The sequence below is a fragment of the Sciurus carolinensis genome, chromosome 2 (assembly GCF_902686445.1).
Source record: "Sciurus carolinensis chromosome 2, mSciCar1.2, whole genome shotgun sequence".
Taxonomy (NCBI): Eukaryota; Metazoa; Chordata; class Mammalia; order Rodentia; family Sciuridae; genus Sciurus; species Sciurus carolinensis.
The window spans coordinates 197,484,240-197,506,567 of record NC_062214.1 but is presented as its reverse complement, the minus strand read 5'-3'; the positions used below and the strand labels follow the sequence as shown (position 1 = coordinate 197,506,567).

Genomic DNA, 22,328 nt, shown 5'->3' with positions numbered 1-22,328 from the left:
AAGGTGATCCAACATACAAAAATCAATCACTATAATATAGAACGTTAATAGAAGGAAAAAATTTTTTTCTGAGACTGAACCCACTTTACCACTGGGCTATATCCTCAGCCCTTTTTATTTTTATTTTACTTTGAGACAGCTGCTGAGGGTCTCACCAAGTTGCTAAGGCCTTAAACTTAGGGTCCTCCTGCCTCAGTTTCCCAAGTCTGGAATTCTGTAATTCCAGCAACTGCACCTGGCTCATGTGATCGTCTTAAATCACAAAAAGGTCTTAACAAAATTCAACAACCTTTATGATTTAAAAAAAAAAAAAAAAAAAAAACTAGCACCAAATGTGGTAGCACATGCCTGTAATCCCAGCAACTCAGGAGGCTGAGGCAAGGAGGATGTCAAGTTTAAGGCCAGTATCTAAAATCTGGCAAAGTCCTAACAAACTTAGTGAGACTGTGTCTCAAAATAAAATTAGAAGTTGTAGGGCATAAGACCAACAAGCAAAAAAATCAGTTGTTTCTATATGCCAGTCATGAACAATCCAAAAAGAAAACAAAACAATTCCATCTATAGGAGAATCCACAAGAACAAAATACCTAGGAATAAATTTATCCAGCGGTGAATGATTTATACACTGAAAGTATAATAGTGCTGAAAGAAATTAAAGAAGACAGGGCAGGGGTGTAGCTCATGGTAGAATGCTTGCCTAGCATGTAGCAGGTCCTGGATTTGATCTTGAGCACCATCACAATATAAATAGACAGAAATTAAACAAGACATAAATAACTGGAAACACATCCCCTGTCCACCGATTAAAAGACTTAATTGTTAAGATGGTAACTCCCCAAAGCAATCAACAAATTCAATGCAATCCTTGTCAAAATCCGAATGACCTTTTTAGAAGCTAACCCTTCAGTTCATACAAAACTTTAAGGGTCACTAAACAGCCAAAACAATACAGAAAACAAAGCAACAAAGTGGGAAGACTAATACTTTCAAATTTATACTTCAAAACTTAACAATAACTGGGTATGGTAGTAATCCCAGCTGCTCGGGAGGCTGAAGCAGGACTTCAAGCTCAAGGCAGGCCTGGCAATTTAGTCAGACCCTGATTCGAGATAAACAATAAAAAGAACTGGGATGTAGTTCAGCAGTACAGCATCCCTGGTTCAATCCCCAGTAATGATTAAAAAAAAAATCTTACTACAAAGCTAGAGTAATCAAAGCAGTGTGGTAATGACATAAAAGTAGAACTGAGTCTGAAAATAAATGTACACATCTACATCAATTTAATTTCAACAAGAATACCAATATCTTTCAGTGGGAAAAGATGGTACTGGGAAAACTGGATGACCACCTACAAAAGAATAAAATGGGACTCCTACCTCAGTTCAAACACAGAGTTATCTCAAAACCTCAGTCCAAACACAAGCGTTAACTCAAAATAAACCAAAGACCTAAATATAAGAATTAAAACATAAAACTAAAAAACATATTGGTAAGTCTTCATGACCTGGGATTTGGCAATGGATTTATCAGATTTAACACCAACAGCACAAGAAACAAAATAAATAAATTTGACTTCATTAAAATTAAAAACTGTGCAAAGGAAATTATCAAGAAAATGTGCAAAAACCCCTACAAAATGGAAGAAAATATTTGCAAGTAATATCTAACAAAGGTTTACTATCAAGGATAGCATGTGGCACACACCTATCAACCCAGATACTAAGGAGGTTGAGGCCGGAGGATCGAAACTTCCAGGCCAGGCAAGGCAACTTAGAAGACCCTGTCTCAAAATAAGGAAGGACTGGGATGTAGTGCAGTAATAAAGCACCCATGGGTTCAAACCCCAGTGCAAAAAAAAAAAAAGGTTTTACTATACAAAAGAAATAAAGAACTCTTAAAACTCAACAACAAAAGATAAACAACCAAATTAAAACATGAGCAGACATTGTTAAAAGTTAATTATATATATATATATATATATATATTATATTATACACACACACACAAATGGATAGCAAGCACATAAAAAGACATTCAGTATTACTGGTCATCAAGGAAATATAAACCAAAACCACAATGAGATACCACTTCACACCCACTAGGATAGCTTTAATCAGAAAAAAACGAAACAAGTGTTAGCAAGGATGCGCAGAAACTGGCAAACTGCTGGTCAAATAAAGTTAACAGGGAATCACCACACAATCAGCAATTCCACTCCGAGGTCTATACTCAGGAGAAAGGAAAACACGTCTCAGAGACGGACTCACAAGTGTCTGTGGCAGCACCATTCACAGTAGCAAAAAGGTGGAATGACCCAAACGCTGGTGCCCAGAAGAATGGATGGATTCACGAGCTGCAAAACGTGCCTGGGCCGTGCAGCACAGAAAGGCTGGACAGGCATGCTACAACTCGGATGTGCCCCAAAGACACTGCGCTACGTGAAGGGAGCCAAAGGTCGCAGGCTGTAGGAGGTTCCCAGATAGACAGCAGATCACAGGAAAAGCAAGGTAAAAGATCAGTGAATGACAACCCGGACTTCTGAATCAACAGCGTTCAGGGGAGACCCCTCCAAAGAGGGGAAATCTGAACAGAGACCTGAAAAACTTGGAGAATATTATTCCTGTTAAATAATGGAAGAAAACAAAGGACTTAAGGCAGGTGCAGTGGTGCACACCTGTAATCCTAACAACTCAGGAGGCTGAGGCAGGAGGATCACAAGTTTGAGGTCAGCTTCAGCACTTAGTGAGATCCAGTTTCTCAAAATTAGAAATCAAGAGGGTTTTGGGTATAGTTCAGAGTACAGCACCTGGGTTCAGTTCCAGTAACACACACACACACACAGGAGGGGGCATCTAGCTATGGAGGGGATGTCTAGCCTAGCTTACTTTGCATACGTACTATGATTCTGGCTTTCAGACATCTTACCCTGTGTTAAGACTGTCCGCCAGTAAGACACCCTTCCAAGCCAAGTTGTGCTCCCCAAAACACCAAACACCCGCCTTGCTAACAAGCCGTGTTGTCCCTGTGGGAAACCACATGCTCAGGAGGGGGAGAGGAACGCTGGTCTGGCAGGAAACTTCCGTCCTCTCCATTCTCTTTATTTTTTATTTTTTTTTTATATTTTTTGTTGTAGATGGACACAATACCTTTATTTTATTTAATTTTATGAGGTGCTGAGGCTTGAACTCAGGGCCTCGGGCACGCTAGGCAAGCGCTCAGCCCTCTTTAAAGGATCACAGTGCTTTTCACTGTGGTCAGCACGCAGGCACCACCTTGACCACACATCACAGACCATCCGTCTCCAGAATGCCACGTTCACCCTTTCACAGCTGAGAAATTAAGATTTAGGGAAAATAAGTAACTAAACACAGTTAGCTAAGGAAAGAACCAGAATTCAAAGCAGGTCTCACCCGTTCTGTACATAAACTCGCCTCACTACTACTAGGCACATCTCAGGCAGACTGAAATACGAAGAATGAAAGTGATCCTACCTCGAGTACCTTGTCACCCCAACACCAGAGACCTGAGAGGCACCAGAATATCCCAAAACATGGAGAAGGCAGGGAGGACTTGTGACCTTACCACTGCCTCCACACTGCAAGGGCCAACCCGCCCAAGAACGGACAGTCCACCCTGTGCCACCACAAGGGCCCACCGAGTCCCAGGATTCACAGCCCTTCTTGAAGCAGGTACAGATGGTCAGGAAACAAGCCACCGCACCTGTCCAGTCAACGGCCCTTCCTGGCTTCACACTCAAAAGCTTTACAGTGGTTCTAGCAGAAGAGCTGCCAATGCCAGCATTTCCCGCCACCTATGGCAAGGGTTTGCACCCAAAGTCGTCTGCAGCTACACTTACATCCACCATGGACGGGCGCTGTGCTGCAACCAGAGTGGCCAGGCTCCAGAAACATGTTCACCAACAACCTCGTGCTTGTAAAGACACGAGGACTAAATGCTGTCATTATTACTAGACTTCGCTCTAAACATAAATCAGGAGAGAGAAAGGGGAAATCAGTTAGGGACTGCTCTTCAGTAAGATGCAAGCAAGGCTGAGCCACAGGGTAAAAGTTTCCTGACTTTCCTTGGTGCTTGGTGTCACAGGCCAGGCAAGTACTCACCACTGAGCTACCCAGCCCCTAAGTGGACTTGTTCAGGAACACTGAACACAAGGTGCTGCTAAAAGAAAATAACCCAAAGAGAAGGAATGGGCACTGACTAGAAAAATAAGTCAACACAGGCAAAAAGACACGGGAAGAGAAGCGCTATGCGAACAACGTCTGCTGGAGCAATGTTCAATTTACTCAAAACCACGAGAACAAAACTAAAATCGAGCCTCAGAAAGCAAAACCAAAAGTCTCGAATGTGAAGAAAATCTGAAACTGGTCGTAATGCAGCTTCAACTGTCCATAGAGCTATAGAGAAATATGACCCACACTGTAACAGGCCTGCCCCCTCCCATCCAAGGGGGGCAATTCCCATCACAACAGGCAGGTCAGCCACAGACGGCACCCCAAGGGGAGCAGCTCCCTGCTCAGGTGCCCACAACCCTGAACCACAGCCACCATGGTCCCTCAGACTTGGACTCCAGCCAGCCACACTCCCTTCCTTTCTGCAGGTTCGCTCAGGCTCATCCTGTGTGATCCTGTGGTCCACACTGTGGCACCCCAACAGTCCCGCCACACCTGTCCTCCTGTCATGGCACCCCCTGCACTGTGCTATGACCAAATTACTCTTCTGGCTCAGTCATGACATGGAAGCTCCTGGAGGACAGGAAGCACCTTCTTTGACTTTTAGCTTTAGAAACCAGTATAACTCACAGTATGTAGGAAGTTCTCAAAAAAAAATTGTGTTGACTAAATACAGGTTGAATATCGTTTCTCTGAAATGCTTGTGACCAGTAGTCTTTCAAATTTCTGATACTTTTGGATTTTGGAATATCTGCATATGCATAATGAGCTACCTTGGGATGGGACCTAAGTCTAATCATGAAATTCATTTATGTCCAATACACATCTTTCACACACAACTTGAAGATAATTCTATATGACACTTTCAGTGTGCCTGTCTTGCCTATGACCAGTCACATCAAGTCAGGAGTGGAATTTTCCGTCTGTGGAGTCATACTGGTACTCAATAGGTTTTCAATTTTGGCTGGATACAAGGGCACACACCTATAACCCCAGGGACTCAGGAGACTGAGCTACGAGGATTGCCAAGTTTGAGGACAACCTCAGCTATTCAGCAAGACCCTGTCTCAAAATAAAAAATAAAAAGGGCTGGGGATGTAGCTCAGTGGTACAGCTCCCCTGGGTTCAATCTCTAGTATGAAAAAAAGGTTTATATTTTTCAACATTTCAGATTACGGATTTTTGGATTAAGAACATTCAACCTTGGGCTGGGACTGGGGCTCAATGGTAGAGCGCTTGTGCAGCAAGTACGAGGCACTGGGTTCCATTCTCAGAACCACATATAAATTAATGAATAAAATAAAGGTCCACCAACATCTAAGAAAAATTAAAAAAAAAAAAAAAAAAAAAAAAAAAAAAGAGAGAGAGAACACTCAACCTATAATTCTCAATTACTCCTCTTCGGAATTAGAGTCAACAGCATCCTTAGGGCCAATCTTGGGAACATGGAAAACGCCAGGGAAAACACACACTGCCTAGGCCAACAGTTCTCGCCCTGCCCACTGAGAGAGTCACTTGACCCAACACCCCGAGCCCCAACTGCCTCCCAGGAAACCCTATGTCCCTTCCAACAAGCTCTGGCACATTGCTAACACTCTGCGATGGTGAAGTCCTTCCTCTACCACATCTGTTGACCATGCTATGAAAGTCGACATCTATAGGCTGCCTCACTGTCCACCTTGTTCACAACAAATGACACTTATCTTAGAGACGGGGACACCAACTCAGAGGTCAAGTGGCCCACATAAGCTGCCTTCCAGTTCAGCACAGAGGGCAGGACTTCAGCTCCTCCAAGCTGTCAGCTCCACCATGCCCACGCATGGGCATCCAGGAGAAGCACCACACAACTTCTGGAGAATCAACTGCACGAACAGACTGGCAGCTATGTTAAGACAGTCAGAAATATTACCAAGTACAAGGTAAAATCTACATTAAATTTTAAGATAAAATCTAATAGGCTTGCCCCCACTCCCATTAAGGGAAAAATCACACAGAGAAGCCTTCTGAAACCTACACACTTAATTCATCCCTTAGTAAGGTTTAAAACAGCAACTACATTAATCCAAAAATGAGGGAACTTAATTTCCAGCACAGTTATGACTTCTGGGCATTGTTGGGCAAGGAAGGACTCAGGTGTGCCTGTCCTTCCAGCTTTAAGTCATGAAAAGCACCCAGGAAAGCTAACAGTTGTAGCGGCAAAAGAGCCTCCCATCATGCACCCCATTATGTATCTGAACAACAGTGGGACAGGAGGCTTGTCCCCCAGGAAAAGTCAGAGGAGGCCCTCAAGGCCTGCCCAACTGCAGACACAGACCCCAAGGCACAGGTAGCACTACAGCAATGGACACCCAACCCACAGAATCTGGACGCAAACACTAACCAAGCTCTTACCCAATCATGTGCCTGGCAGTCAGGAGGAGGGAGGCCTACCAAAAACCATGGCCCTCACATGCACGCAGGCCTAAGGGACACTGATCCTCTGGACACACAATTCATCACAGACTCCACAGCTGCCTTCAAGATTCTATTACCTGCCAGGCCTGTTTGGGAACTGAAGCAGGAGGATGGCAAGTCCCAGGTCAACCTGGGCAACTTAGCAAAATGCTGTCTCAAAATGAGAAAGAAAAAGAGCCAGGCACAGTGGTGCAGGCCTGTCATCCCAGCAATTTGGGAGGCTGAGGCAGGAGGACCACAAGTTCAAAGTCAGCCTCAGCAACTTAGCAAGATCCAGTCTCAAAATAAAAAATTAAAAGGGCTGGGGATGTGGCTCAGTGGTAAAATACCCCTGGGTTCAATACCCAATACTAAAAAAAAAAAAAAAAAAAGAAAGAAAGAAAGAAAAAGAAAAAATCTGTTACCAAGTTTGGTTAATTGGCTTAGCTTTTCTCTTCAATTAAAGATAGCAAGCTTCTAATAAATATGCTTTTGGGTTTTGCCACAGAATGTTTCAACTAGAAAGGAAATTAGGATATCAGAACAACAAATCCCAGAATCTTTCTGGGTAGAATAGCCTTATAAGAAATTACCAAGTAGCAGGGTACAGAGGTGCACACCTGTCATCCCAGCAACTCGGGAGGCTGAGGCAGGAGGACCACAAGTTTAAAGTCAGCCTCAGCAACTTAGCAAGGTCCTAAGAAACTCAATGAGACCCTGTTTCTAAATAAAATATCTAAAAAGGGTTGGGAAGGTGGCTCAGTGGTTAAGTGCCCCTGGATTTAATCCTAGGTACAAAAAAAAAAAAATTACCTAATAGCCTCTATTTAATTTCTTTAATGGCTAAAGTTAACATGGAACAAATCCTAGAAAAAAGTAAACCATGAAATAAAATAAAAGACCTAACTTCTCATTTCTGGCAATTTAAAAGAAATATAGGTTGTATTAGCAAGGAAGACAGGTTTGGGAGAAGGGTGACAGAACAGTGGTTTCCACTGTGTCCAATTCGTACCTGCACATCATTTGATAATTCCACTCTCCAGTACTGCTTCTGCCCTCCTCTCCTCCCTCCTGATTTCCTTTCTCTACCCTAATGGTCTCACTAGAAAGGCCTTTTTGTTTTTAACCCTTTACACCTTTAAACCACCACCACTTTTGGAGATTTTCTACCTACAAAAACAGTGGGGAGGGCAGTGGACTGCTGCCCAGGTTGGGGTCCACTGTCCATTCCCCTCCACAGATCATGCCTTTCAGTGTCACAGCCTGCCAGACCCTCTTGCACTTCAGGGTCAAGGGCCTGGTAAGAGTCAGAGGGCAGCACAGGAGGCAGCCCCTAAGAAAACCCACTGACCCACAACATCCCCAGTACACATGTACTGGCAAGGAAGAGAAGGACAGCCACTATCAGCATCTTACCAAAACAAAGTGGGGAGGCCAAATTCTCTTCCCACCATCCTCAGGGTCTACAAGTGAGCCCAGATGGACCCCCTGTGCCAGAGACTTCTACCACTGGGCTCAGCTCAATGATATTCCCAGAAGCCCACCTCGACCACTCTAGCCAGTCAAGAGATTTCCATTTTTTTTCCCCCTGGCACTGGGGATTGAACCCCAGGGCACTGAGCTATACCCCACCAGTCCTTCCTTAATTTTTATTTTGAGATAGGGCCTGGATAAGTTGCTAAGGTTGGCCTCAAACTTGCAATCCTCCTGCCTCAGACTCCTGCACAATCAGGATTTCAGGCATGTGCCACCATAGCCGTCTTCTAGTTTCTTCCTGGTGGGCAAAGCTCCCTCCGTGCAGGATGGTGAATTTTCCTTTCTCTTCACCCTTCCTGCTAGGTTCCTGCCCTAGGATCACAGTCCAGTATCTGCTGGCCTCTAACACCTCCCATTATCATGCACGGGGCCAAAATGCCCCAGATTTCTGCAAATCACACCTGTAAAGGCAGATGATGTGCCTCACTCACTCCAGCATGGTAACTAGAATATTATGGGAACTCAGGGCACATTAATTGAGTGTTAATTAAATGAGAAAAAGATTCCCAAGACCCAGCTGATGCACTTATCTCAGGGAACACAGAATGCAGCAGGAATCCCACCCGACTCCCAGAGGGGCAGAAGTCAGCTGTCCCCTACATTCATGACACCCCTCTACCTGCCAGCTTAACCCACTGACCAAGAAGTTTCACCAAAAACATTTTAAAAGGGGAAGGTTGATCCTCAGTTGTAGAAGTCTTGACTTCTCTCTACGCTGGTCTATCCCTCCTACACCCTTTCCTGGAACAGTGTTGTGCAGACCTTTGCCAATAAAAGCTTTCAAAAATTAAAAAAGTCATTTTATTTTTTAAAAATTTTTTTCCGTTGTGGATGGACACAAAACTTTATTTATCTTTATGTGGTGCTGAGGCTCGAACCCAGTGCTAGGCAAGAGCTCTACCACTGAGCTACAGCCCCAGTCCCGCTTTTATTTTTTGTTAATTATGAATAAAGAAACTACACAAGCACGCAAATTATTGCTATTTTTCTTTTCTGTGTGAATCTGAATTTCCTTTTCATTAGCTCCTGCACAGACTCCCACCCCCCACCTACCTCTCTACCGCCCTCTAGCCTGCAGGCCTCTGGGTCTCCCTCACTGACTCTCATTCCTCCCGCCCAAGCCTAAGCATCTTCCCCCTATTCAGGCCACAGCTGCCTCTCCCTGGTCAGCTTCCCAATCCCCTGGCCTCACCTCCTTCTTCCTTACTATAGCTCTCTTTCCGGTTTCTGACTGTACCTGAAGTGAATTATTATGACTCCCCCACCTGCAAAAAAAAAAAAATCATTTTTCTTCCTTTATGAACACTTGCAAAAAATGCAAGGGGTCCTGATTTCACAGAATGGACACTGAGGTCCTGGTCATGAGACTTTTCTTATAGTTCTTGAAGTGACCATTGAGAGGAAATTCAGCTATTGCATAATATTCGATAAGTTAGATCACTTGCTGTTTGAAGAATCTTGCTATACAAGAGGAGAAAATAGAGATGGGCAAATGTAATGCAATTTCCTTTGTGTGCTTGAGCCAGCGCAGGCTTGCAACACCACTGACAGTTTCATCTTTCTTGAGGCACAGCTTCAGCATCATAAAAAAGGATTTTAAGGAATGATAAATCACTCTCATCTTTCAGCTCATCAGCATACGTATCCTGGCAATACCTGAGAAAGTCCTTGACTTGCACACTGAAATATCTAAGGAAGTCTAGCAAGGGTGTTTAGAGAAAATCCAAACGCAGGGGAAACAGCAGCAGTTCAGATGTTTAGTTAGACGAAGGACTCTCTCTCCAAGGCACCACCAGATCGGGGAATGGCACGAAGGTATCAGCGCCAACCTGCCGCTGCCGCTGCCTGCTTCCAGGGGAACGTCTTTGCAGCCTTAGCCTGAGGCCATCTTATTAACTCCAAAAAGAATGGATTGCATCCAAGGAAAATAACTGGTCTTCTTTCCTCTCACAGAGAAATTCACATATCTTTTGTAAAGACGCTGGAATTCTCCCTGGCCAGCTCTCCCTGCGTCCCTGGCCTTCTCGCCGTGACAGCTGGAACAGATGGCGTCTGGGTGAGACACCTTTCATCTTAGCCCTCAGCGACCATAAGGTCTGATTCTCGCTAGTGACGCTGGAACCCGCGGCGGGTCTGCGGGGTCGGTCCCGAGCCCCCGCTCGCAGGGCTCTCCCGCCTCGCGGGCCATCTTCCAGTTTGCACGCCCATAAGGCGTACTGGGCTCTGGGCAAACGGTTTTGGGCGAACGCTACACTGTCCACACTGGGAGGTCCCGGCGGCGGGGAGCAGCACTTCCTCTCGCTGGAGCCGTGACGCGCACCCTCGGGAGCCAGGCTGCCTGCATGCGCTGCAGCATTCCCCAGGCCCCGCGAGCACCCGGCGCGCGGTCCCAGCCCCGCCAGCCCTGCACGCGGCTCCGATGCGGCGTCCAGACACTGGCCAGTCCCGGGCAGGGGCATCCCCACGGCCCTCGCGGGGGGCTCACAGAAAACGCCAAGAAAAAAGCCCCCGCCCGGCTGCGTGCCGTGAATGTCAATGAGGGGCGGCCGCGGCGCCGCTCCGCGCCGCCGTCCCGGCTCCGCCGACACACGCATCAGCAGCGGCGCACACGCGCGCACACCCCGTCTCGCTGCCGAAGCGACTCGGGGCTCGGCACCAAAGACGCGAAACGAAATCGGCTCCTCGGCAGCGACCGTGAGCCCGCGGCTTCTTAAAATTCACAGCACGTCCACCACACTTCGTCTCCATCCATCCCCTCGTGCTCCGGGCCGGGGGCAAGACGCGGTCCTCTCGGAACCCGCTCTCCAGGTCCCCACGCGAGGGCCGCGTCCGCAGCGCGGCCCGTGCGGAACGTGGCGCACCGCCCGGGGCGGCCACCGGCAGGCTGGCCTCCCTCCCGCCCGGGACCCGCTCTGACCTTTGGCGTTAATCGGAGGTGGAATGTGCGCATTCTGCCCGCGCCGGATCCCAGAACCGCCCGCCGCCGGCCTCCGCAGCTCGGGCTGTGAATCAGTCATTCATCTGCAGAGGAATGACTCAGTATGAACTTTTGAGCAACGGCTCGGAGGAAACCCACCGCCCTCGCCGCGGCCGGAGAGGCCTGGCGCCGCTGCCCGGCGCTGGCGGCGCGGCCCGGCCGCGGCCTCCGCACAAAGTTTCCCAAGTTGCGGCGCCCGGGCGGCGGGCGGCGGCGGCGGGAAGGGCCTGCGCCGCTCGGGACCCGCCGCCCGCCGGGAGCAGCCGCCGCCGCCGCCGCCCCTTACCCCGCGGCGCGCCGCCGCCGGCCGCTCAGGGGCGCCGGGCGCGTCCTCCGCCGCCGGCCGCAGCGTCCTGCTCCCCGGGCAGCCCCATGGCGGGGGGCGGGGAAGGGCCGGCGGCCGCCGCCGCCGCCGGCTGGAAAGTCCCTGCTGCGCCGCGACCGGCTCGCGCACGCGGCGGCCGCCGCGCCGCGCCGCCTCACGCACCCTCGCGCCGGCACTTCCTCCCGCGCGCTGGAAATCCCCGCCGCCGCCGGCGCGCGCCCGGCGCGCGCGCCCCCGCCCGTTGCCAAGGGCCCTCGCCGCCGCCCGCCTTAGCAACGGCGCCGCCCGCCCCGCCCCCGCCGCGCCCCGCCTTCCGGGTCGGGAGCTGCGCAGGCCGCGCGCGCTCCCGCGCCGCCCCACGCGCGAGCCTGCTCCGTGTCACGTGCCCCCACGCGCGGGTCGCCCACCGAGACGCGCCAGACGTGCTCAAGGCATGCTGCCCGCACGCGCGCACACCGGCCCCGGGACACCGGCCCCGCGCGCGCGGGCCACCGGCCCGGGGTGCCGCAGCACTCCCGCCCCTGCTACTCCACGCCGGGCAGGACTCGGGTCTGGCCGAGTGCGCTCCCTGGGCTTCTCCCACACCCAGGAGCTGTGTCTCTGTCCGGCGTGGACAGGTGGCCAGTCTGCCCAAACCCTGGTGGACACCTTGCACCCAGGCACTCCTCTCCTGGGCAGTTCCAGGGTCAGGGGCTCCCATTTCTCCAGGGGCCCCCGGTCCCCGAAGCCATCGAGGACCCACCAAGCCCCCAATACTGCCTCGTGGGGTTTGGCAAGATGGGACTGGGTGAGGGCCTGGCCCTGGAGGCTGCAGGCCAGCTAACGAGCCAGGCCATCACTGGAATTGACCAGTGTACGGTGAGGAAACAGCATGGACTTCTCATTCTTCACTTCTCTGGAAAGCTTTTAAGGATAAGTGCTGCGACCAGTGTGACCAGCTTAAGCCAGTCATCTTGTGTTTCTCCAGTGGCTCACGTGCGTGGAGGCAGGAAGTCCAGCATCTCCCCGTATGGCTGCCCCGTGGAATGTTCCAGAATCTCAGATAGGCTGACCCCACGTCTCTGGTTGCATTAGCCCAACAGGTGCTTGTTAGGCGCCACTGGCAGCAGGGCCTTGCCAGTGGCTCCCCCATCCGGACCACAAGGGCACAGCTCTTAGCTCAGAGGAGGAGAGACGCTAGATTCCCCAAGCAACCATGCCAAGGTGACAGGCCAGCCTCGTCCATTCCACCCATGCAGTTTGGGGCTGTGCGTTAAACACAGATCCCCAGATGGACTGTCTCTTGGGAGTCCTCTCCTGCCTGTCCTAAGTTGCAATGACCTTGACCTCAAAGGCTCAGGGACCCAGGCCTCTGCATATTTGCCCATTCCCCCCAGGCCTTCCTCCCTATTCAGACCACAGTCCTGGCATACTGTCGACCGGGTGCATACTCTCACCTACCACCTTACACTGTGTTTTACAAGGGAACTGCTTTTAAACTCTACCAAAGTCAGGAGAGACCCTGGACTATTTTTGGTTCTTTTAAAATCAGCCAAAAGGCAGAAGGCTCAAAGGCCCATCAGCGGGGTTATCTACAGCTCCTTTCGTTCTCCACCGAAGCAGAGTAAACCACATTCACAATGGACATACTGAATGGTTGAGCCCTCTGCTGGTGAGACCGGCGCCTGCTCTTTCTCGCCCCGCCCCCATCCCCCTCTTCTTTTTCTTCTGCGGTCATATGGGCAGTTCTGGATCCCCTGCTTTGAGGAATTGGGGAACAGCACAAAGAAGTTTTGCCCCAAGCAGGGCCACTGCTTTGGGGATGGGCGTTCTGACTTCGGTTGCTGCTAAGCAGCAGTGAATGACAGCAAGGGGAGCCAATCACAGGACTCGTCTCCCTGCATTTCAAAGACTGAGTTCTCTGTTCCCTATGGCAACCCCCAACAACAAGCCAATACCATTTCTGGACAAAGAAATTTCTCACAGGATTTATGTAGCATGACATGTTCTGTTTGGTTTTCAGAGAGGAGGAAACACCATTCTCTGTGGTGGTAGGGGCTTCAGGCCTATGAACCCAGGCCATCAACCCTCTCCTGGAATAGGATGACCAGGGCCTTGAGTGACAGTTCCCCATGCAAAATGCACCAGCCACGGTGTGTCCAATTTGGGCTGGAGCGTGCTGACTGCTTCTGTCTCTCCACAGCATTACAAATTGTCCCAAAATCACAGCTACAGGAATTGTTCAGACAAGTGGCTTCCAAAGGTTTTGAGCACATTTCACAGACACACACAGTACTGTTGTACTTCCCCCCACACGTGGGATACACTCTGACATATTCTTTTTTAAATGGTAGTCAAGACCCTCTAAACTGACTGCTGATTCATGATCAGATGTTCAAAAACACACTTTAAACTAAAAGAACTGCTGGTGGTGGTGGAGGGGACCCTCTCCGCCCAGCTCCACTGGGAATGCACCAGCAGCCAGCCTGGAAGTCAGAGACTTAGTCACCCCATCCCTGTCCAGCCTGAGCTTCAAGTGGAGCCAGCACAGTGCAGGTGCCCCAACAGAGACGCAGCCTGCTGGGATGAGTCCTGTCTTTGGTCAGGAGGGTGGAGACCAACTGCAGAGATGACAGGGCACAGACAGGTAGAGCAAGCCAAGGGGAGGCCTGTGAGTGCTAAGGAGATGGGAAGGGAAGGTGGGAGGTTCAGGGAACTGGCCACAAAAAGCAGTTCAGATTGTCTCTCATCTCTGTGGGCCTCTCCAGGAAACAAAGGTGTCCTTGTTTTAGAAACTGCTGGGATTTATGTGCGTGCACATATATACAGACTCCCATGTCTGGCACTTGGCAAAATCTTACAGAAAACATGAGTCTTGGGTGTAGTCAAGTCCCACAGGCATTTTGACTAAAGCTTCACATCTACCTTGACCTTTAACACTTTGAAAATTGTTCAAACTCTACCATGTTCCTAAGAAAAAGGGATCTTTTATGAAAGATGTCCTTGGGGGAAGGGGAGAGGATTTGTACCAATCCCCATACAGCCAAACTCCTGAACCTCATTGTAAACTTCTTGTGCCTTCTCTAAGATCCCGCTCTCTTCCCAACCCACAGGCCTCGGTAGCCCCTCTGTTCCCCCGGCTCCCAACCAGCCCTTCCACTCTGCAAACAAAAGCCAGTGGTTGCCAGAGCAGCTCGGGCCCAGCTCATGTCACCCAGCAGCCTCGGAGGAGGTACGCGCTGCTGGGGAAGTTTCTGGATCCACGTTAGGTCTCGGATTAAGAAGACAAAATGTTTGAAAAAGACAAGAATTGTTCTAACGTGTCAGCATTGCAATAAAGGCCGCAAGTAAACACAAACATCCCAAGCATTCAAAACGGAAGTGAATCCTTGACCCGGTGACCCCTGTTCGGGAGTCTCGGAAACACTGGGTACCTCCACCTTCAAACCAGAGAGAGGACAGTGAGGTAGCTCCCTTTACCTGTGGCTGTCACGGGGGGTCCTAAACCCAGTGGTGGATGCTTTGTTGACAAGCCATTGGGATCTGGTTTTTAAATGAATACGTGTTAGGTTTTTTCCAATTTCAACTCCAAATGCCATAGAGACAAGTACAGTAGTTGAAAGGAAGTACATTTCAGAGCAGAGGAGAGAAGGGGACTCAGGGAATGATGGGTGGGGATCTAAGAACCCATGGCACACAGCCAACAGGCCAAGCCAGCTCCGGTCACTGCCCCACTTTCCCTGCAGAGCAACCTTTGCCAAGCTTTCCTCAGTGGACAGGGTCTTGCTAAATTGCTGAGGCTGGCTTTGAACTTGTGATCCTCCTGCCCCAGCCTCCCGAGCTGCTGGGGTTACAGATGTCTGCCACCACACCCAGCCTAGAGAGGGAGAATTTCAGACCAGGAATGGAAAAAGCAGAAGTCAACTGATGACTAACTGTGAGATCTTAGGAAGGCACCTGACCTCCCTGGGCCCGGGTTTCCCCTTTCGTAGGGCGGAAATACGACTGCCTGCCTTGCCCCACAGAGCTGCGCTGAGAGGAGGAATGCTTGCTGGGGAGTGCCATGCAATCCGCATGTCCTGCCCTGCTGTGCTGCGCTCCCCCAGCAGAAGCACGGGTGGTCCTGCAAAGGCCATCCCGTGGTCATACAGAGAATAAACCGACTCCCCTGGGGACCCAGGGATGATCTCATCTCAGGTGTCCACAGTCCAATTCTTCACACCAAGTCAGGGTCGGTCGCGTGGTGGGTTTGCTCGGGTCCTGTATAGATGTTCTCAGATGTGGTTGGGGTGCTGCTGAAGGAGGTCTTGTACCTCTGGAGGTGCTGCGCATTCCTCACTGAGTGAAGAAGTCTGCAGGTCCTCACGCCCAGGGCCATACAACGGCTGTGACGGATGCACGGTTCGTGAGAGCAAGGTGTGCGAGAGGTATTTTGCTTTGACCTGTCCACACTTGGTTCCCACATTCAGTGCAGAGGGGAAGTTCTGCCCTGGGGTGAAACATGGAGTCTGATTTAATGCAGTTTATCATATCCAAAAAAATGGGGGGCTCGCATGTGTGCTCCTGAGTGTCCCAGCAGAGGACACAGGCCCACCTTTATACCCATTTTCACTGACAGGTGGCTTTGTCCTCTTAGCCATTTTGCTGTCTCCAGGACTGCTCTGACCTGGACAGGGTGGATGCCCTGGTCAGTCTCCCTGAGGAAGGCTCTGGGCAGCCCCCAGAACACCTGGCTGACTGGTGTGTGCACAGCTGATGGCCACATGAGCGGGCCACCCACCCTAAGCCAAATTTCTCCTCAGGTTCACTTGGTCAAACCTCATGGTGAGCAGCTGGCAGCCAGGGCGCTGGCCTGGCTGGCTCAGAGCTGGGGTGGGCTCTGGAATTTCCATGGGAGAGATGTACTAGTGTGTTTCTATTGCCAATAACACATACCACAGACTGGGTACATCTTAGAGAAAAGAGGTTTATTTTGGCTCATGGTTCTGGAAGTACAAGGTCAAGTGGCCACATCTGGTAATGACCACCTTACTGTCCTGGAAGACCCAGGACATCAAATGGCTAGAGACAGGAAGCATGTGTCTCTTCTGATTTCTCCTGATAGAGCCGCCAGGATTCAACCGTGGGGCCCAGCCTGAGTACCTTACTAATGCTGTCACCTCCCAAGGCCCACTCTGAACACCCTCTACCTTTCCACCCTCTGAATACCTCACAGTGGGGGCTGACTGCCAACATATGAACTCAAACCAAACCCAACACAAAGCCAGGGGGCTGGGGGTGGTCCCTCTGGGAGAGGCCGCAGAGCTCGCCCTGCGCTCTGTGCCACCACCATGGTGACCACGATTCTTTCGCTAATAGGGGGATTTGGGCAGCTGTTGAAGATTGGGGGTCTTTGGCCTCCTTTGGCCTCACCCCTGAGCACATACACAAGATGCCAAAGACCAGGCCTCTGCCGCCCCCCCCCCCCCAGGAATCACAGTGGAACCCTGTGAGTTGCCACACAGCTGGTTGTGTCTTCGTCCCCCTCTCTGACCCACTCCCGTCTTAATCACTTGAAGAATGTCAATTCCAGTTAATAAGTTCAATTATAACTAGAATTCCCAACCTCCAGAGCAGCTGAAGGCCTGGTGAGCAGGCAGCGGTGAGTCCAGTCAGACCTTCAAGGCTCTGGAAGTGGAAGCCTCTCTCCCCCGAGGCCAGTACCTCTTCTGGTGCTCAGGGGGTGTGGGTTCCAATCTGGAGGCCTAACAGGACCTCAGCACCCCTGCAAGTGGTGGATCCCTCTCTCGTCTGTCTTAGGTTGCAAAGATGAAAAAAAGAAATCAGCCTTGCATGGTAGTGCACGCCTATCATCCCGGCAAGCCAGGAGCTGGAGGCAAGAGGATCGCAGTTCAAAGCTAACCTCAGCAAACTGCTTAGTGAGACTCAAAAGAAAAAATAAAAAAGCGCTGGGGACATGGCTCAGTGGTAGAATGCCTCTGGGGTTCAAACTCCAGTACCAAAAAAAAAAAAAAAAAAGAATCAGTAGATTCACAAATCCAGATTCCCATCACACCCCTGCAGCTAATCAGTTGTTCTAAAACATTCAGTCCCATGTGCGATGCCGCTGTACATGACTTCTTAACCATCAAGTTTGAGTTTCCTTCCAGTATTCCAACAGGGATCCACGTAAGCTTGTTCCACCAGGGAGTCAAGCACTGCCCATGTGCTAGCCCCTGGGATGACAGGCAGAACACTACTTTTAAAAAAAAATTTTTTTTTAGTTGTTGATAGACCTTTATTTTATTCGTTTATTTATATGCAGTGCTGAGGCTCGAATCCAGCAGCCGCAGCGCTGCTCTAATACTTGCTCTTTGGAGTTAGCAGGCTGTATGAGTAACTACTTCGCCAGTTTGCCAAGGGCTTGCTCAACACCAGCCACCTCGTTCATCCCAGGGCTGAAGACTCAGAGCTCTCCGAGGGAGCCTTAGGTGGCAGTCAAAGGGAACAAGACCTGGCCGGGACATACACGGGGGCTCCGTGACCCTGAGGCCCACAGCCCAGGTGTCTGGGTGCGCTCCTGCACCCCTGCAGTGAAGTACCTCCCCGCTTTTGGAGGATAGTAATGGGCACCACCTATTAGTGCGAATCGGTGAACAGGACCCACATGGGGCCACCTTGCAGTTGTTGGTGGAGGTGAGGCCCTGCCAGGGCACTTAGGGAACACTCAGGACAGAGCTGGGGTTGCTGCCTCCTAGGACCAGTCACAGGAAATGGCCTTTCCTCCCTTGCTTTTTCTTTTTGAGTGTGAGGCAAACTAAAAAATTTCCCCACAGATGGTTGAGGAACCAAAATTGGGGGCTCTGACTTTGGTTGGGGATTTTGCTCTTCGGATGGGTATTTCATTCTGCAACTTCAAATGCAGAAATGGTGCTGCCAGCGCCCGGAACCACGGCTCGATGAGCAACTACTCCCAGGTCACCCCCAGGAAGGGTGTTGGGGGTCCTGGGCCTCCTCCTGTCCTCCCTGGGCACTCTCCGGAGTCCCCAGGGCAGTTAGGCTGTGGAATATGGACACCCCTGCCCTGCTTCCAGTGTGTAGACGTGACCTCTCTGGATTCTCAAAAGACAACAAAAGTCAGAAGAGGACAAAGATACACTGTCCTGGTTTGTCTAGGGCCTGAGTTCCATTTGTTCTCCATGTTAAGGACAATTAACGTTGATTTTGCTCCAGGGTCCATCAGAAGCCACCCGTTTGTGCATGCTGGCAGCCTTCCCTCCTCCCTTCACACGGCCAGCGGGCAGCTGAAGATGGGGTCTATTCCAACTCTGCACCAGCTATAAGCTCCAAAAAGTGGCCCAGCTGGGTTGGGGGGTATCCCTGCAGCTGCCCTTCCGTGAGGCCCCTGGGGCTGAGCTGCTGCCTCCATCTTCCTCCCCACCCTCCCTTCATTCCCTTCCATCCGGGCACTGCAGCTCCTGCGAAGACGTGAAGGGGGCAGCCGAAAACTGGCTGAAATTGGCTTCAGAATTGTGTGTTGTGGGTTATTTTCTGTGGTTTCTTTTTTCCCCATATTTTTACTAGTGCATCGTACATGACAGTGGAATTTGTCATCGATACAATTTGGCCAATATCATTTTGTGGGTTTTTTCTGCCCCTTGAACAAGGGCCTAGCTTCCATTGGATTGTCAAAGGGCCGGAAAAGCTAAAATGCAATCAAATTTCTTACATTTGCTCAGGAGAAAAAGAAATGAAAGAAGCCTAAACAAACAAGTTCTACCACATCTCGTAGTCATGCAAAGTCCGGTCGCATCCTGGAGCTATATGCATCAAAGTTCAGATGATTTCAAAAGTGCTGGAATTTCCCCAAAGCCATTCCCTGCTGCCCACTACCTCCTTCTCTCCCTTTACTACCTATCCTCCCCGTTCCCCTTATGCCAGTCATTCCCTGCCCTCATCTCTCCTTCCCCATCTTGCTCCCCAGTCACCTCCTCCCCCCCATTCTCCAGCCCAAACCCCCAATTCTCAGCCCACCCCCCCATGGCAGAGTGTCACTGTCCCCTGCTGCATGTCTTCCAGGTAGCTGCAGAGGACCGAGGACCAAGGAGCAGGTGGCCTTTGGGGGCTGTGAAATGCATGACAACACTTGACATTGCATCTCATCTTCTGCACACTCTGACCAAAGAGGCACATGGCCTCCTGCCCCCACCACGTCCTTCAGCTCCCCTTTTAGAGACACACCCACAGGACGGGCACCTGCTACCCCCTCCGGCAGGTCGGAGAGAACGACAGTCTTTGAGAGGAAATCCAGATACACTGCTGTCCCCCAGGAAGTGGGCGTGCTTCCAGGGTTTCCAGCAGGGGAGAAAGACCTTCAACCAGCTTCACCACCTCTCTCCACTGGGCATCCCTGGAGGCACCTGTTGATCTGGAAGTTTCTCTCCCAGATACTGCAGGGAAAGGGAGGTTAAAAGGGCAGAATAGCTTGCTAGGGAAGAGAGAAGATCTGTCGGGTTCCAGCCCCGATTGCCCTGCCTTGGGAGGCTGAAAAGAGAAACAATAACAGGTTAGGAAGACACACTCCTGATAACGGGGCCAGGACAGTGTCCACACAGGAAGCCCGTCCTTGTCTGTGCTCATCATGATGATGGGGAGGCGGCCCTCATCCAACGTCAGTGTACACACACTGTTAGTGAACAATAAATAAGACTAAGGCTTAGTGAGCTAAGCAAGAGCAATCATCTTATTATCGCTCACAATTTCTATGGGCCAGGAATTCAAGAAAGGCTTAGCTGGGGAGTTTGAATCTGGGCTGGCCAGGTCTCTCCCCATGCAGGCCTGCTGGGCTTCCTTACAACATGGCAGCCTCCAGGCAGAAAGGCTGCAGGGCTAGGAATTCCAGTTAGCAAGGGAGACACTGTGTCGCCCTTGGTAAGTGACTCTCAGACATCACACAGCATCATTTCCCCTATGACCTATGGCTACAAGCAAGTCTGTAGCCTGCCCAGGTTTCAGGGAGGGCCTGGACCTGCAGCTCATGGAAGGGCATCAGGGGCCCAGTGTAGAAAAGCACAAGAGATGGGACATAACGCAGGGCCATCCTTAGAAAGCACAAGCTCCTTGGTGTGGTGGCACATGCCTATATTCCCAGCAGCTCCGGAGGCTGAGGCAAGAAGATGGCATGCTTGAGGCCAGTCTCAGCAACTTAGTGAGATTCTGTCTCAAAATAAAAAAAAAAAGGGCTGGAGGTGCGGCTCAGTGGCAAAGCACCCCTGGGTTCAATCCCAGAGGAAAGAAAAAGAAAAAGAAAGTTTGCACTCCACAGTTGAGCTCCCTACCAGACGTGGAACTGGAGCAGGGGTTTGGGGGCAAGTTTGTTGAGGGGATGCACCTCCCTACGTGGAGGGAGGAAAGCAGGACAGACCAGGGAAAGCGCGGGACGGGGGTGTGATATCAGGTCAAGTCTAGCCCCGACCGACTCCAGTGGGCTCAGGAGCATGAATCGTCCTTGCCTAGAAGGAGGGCCAACCTGATGTACCCTTGACTCACCCCCACCATGGGCAGAGAGGAAGGGTAGAGCTGGCGGTCATGGCCAGTCCCTGGCGTGTGTACACTGTGTACACTGCCCCATAGAAGTGGTCTAGGTGGACTCTGTGGCAGGCTGCAGAATGGCCATGATGGCCTCCTGTCTGCATCCACACCCTTTTAATGGGACTTTCCTTCTGAGGAGGAAAAAGTGGAGTCTCTTCCCCACTCCTTAAGTTCTAGCGTGGCCATGCGACCTGCTTTGACCAACTGCACGTTAGCCACTGTTACACACGAGGAAGCCCAAAAGGCACTGTGCCTTGGAGTTTACCCCCTTGGGGCCCTCAGATCTCCAACGGCATGGGAAGGAACCCAGGTTAACTGCCTTCCGGCCTTCTGGAGGACAACCAGGGTGTCCCAGCCAATGGCCTACATCTGCCTCAGCTGAGCCATGTGAGGAGCCCAGGTGTGGCCCAGCCCAAACTCCAGCTCATGCAACCAAGGGCCCATAAACAGCTGCAGTTTAAACTAACTTTCCTGAGGTGCTTATCACAGTAAAGTTCACTAGCACAGGCAACAATGGTGCCCACTACAAAAATCCAGAAGCCCACAGAACTGGACACCATCTACAATTGCATAGATGGACCTGGTCCTTAGCCTTCTGCCCCACTGACCCTTGCCCCTCACACTCACCTGGGGAGATGTCCTGCTTCCACTGGTGAGACTGTGGCCCCCTCAGAAGCTCTGGGGCTTCAGATGATTTTGGAAACAAGTGGGACCAACCCTGGGGAGTTCCTAGACCAGTCCGCCAACCCATGCTTTCACCACGGGGCTCTTTCTGACCTCAGGGGCCCCAGATTTGTTGAGTTTGGGTAAAGGACCATGTCACTGGGTCATCTGTCAAGTTGCCACAGCTTCAAATTAGAGCCAGGGATTCCAGCTAGGAAATGCCATCTGCTCCTTAGGAAACATTTTTTGGGTCTCTTGGATAAAAATTTCAATATTGAACATTAAGATTTTGTGATGATTAAATTCTCACTGGGCATGGGGAAAGAACAGTAGCTATACTTCGATGTACCATTTGAAGGGATTTAGTGATTTTTCCATTAATTTTTTTAAAATGTCAAGGGTATATATCTTTCTTTGAGGACTCAGCCTACAGCAAAATTTCAGATTTAAAAAGACTCATGGATGCACTCAGGAGTCCAAGATGGGGAGCTGACAGTCTATAATTCAACAATTACAAAACTGCTAAGTTTTCAGTTAATTTGAAAACCACCTCAGTGGAAAATGTCATAAGCCTCCATGTGTAATCCAAGAGAGCAGTTTGGAATCGCAGCTGAAACGAAGCCTTGCAGAAATACTCGCTCTCTGAATAAAATGATCA

General features: G+C 50.5%; 2 protein-coding genes across 4 annotated transcripts in view; one reads left to right on the top strand and one right to left on the bottom strand.

Moving 5' to 3' along the window:
* The window catches only part of Traf3 (TNF receptor associated factor 3), a 101,797-nt gene extending 90,157 nt beyond the window's left edge, over positions 1 to 11,640 (bottom strand). For 2 of the 3 annotated variants that reach the window (XM_047539453.1, XM_047539455.1), the window contains exons 1-2: positions 11,420 to 11,635; positions 11,074 to 11,177 (exon numbers count right to left, since the gene is read on the bottom strand). The gene's annotated coding sequence lies outside the window, so the exon portion shown is untranslated. Of the gene's footprint in view, positions 1 to 11,073; positions 11,178 to 11,419 lie in introns of all 3 variants that reach the window. The other variant, XM_047539454.1, reaches the window with a different exon arrangement.
* Positions 11,188 to 12,509, top strand: LOC124976651 (transcription initiation factor TFIID subunit 4-like). Its single transcript, XM_047539420.1, has 3 exons — positions 11,188 to 12,075; positions 12,167 to 12,316; positions 12,426 to 12,509. Exons 1-3 carry the CDS (start codon positions 11,188 to 11,190, stop codon positions 12,507 to 12,509), a joined length of 1,122 nt encoding a protein of 373 aa, XP_047395376.1.
* The last annotated feature ends 9,819 nt before the right edge of the window (positions 12,510 to 22,328 follow it).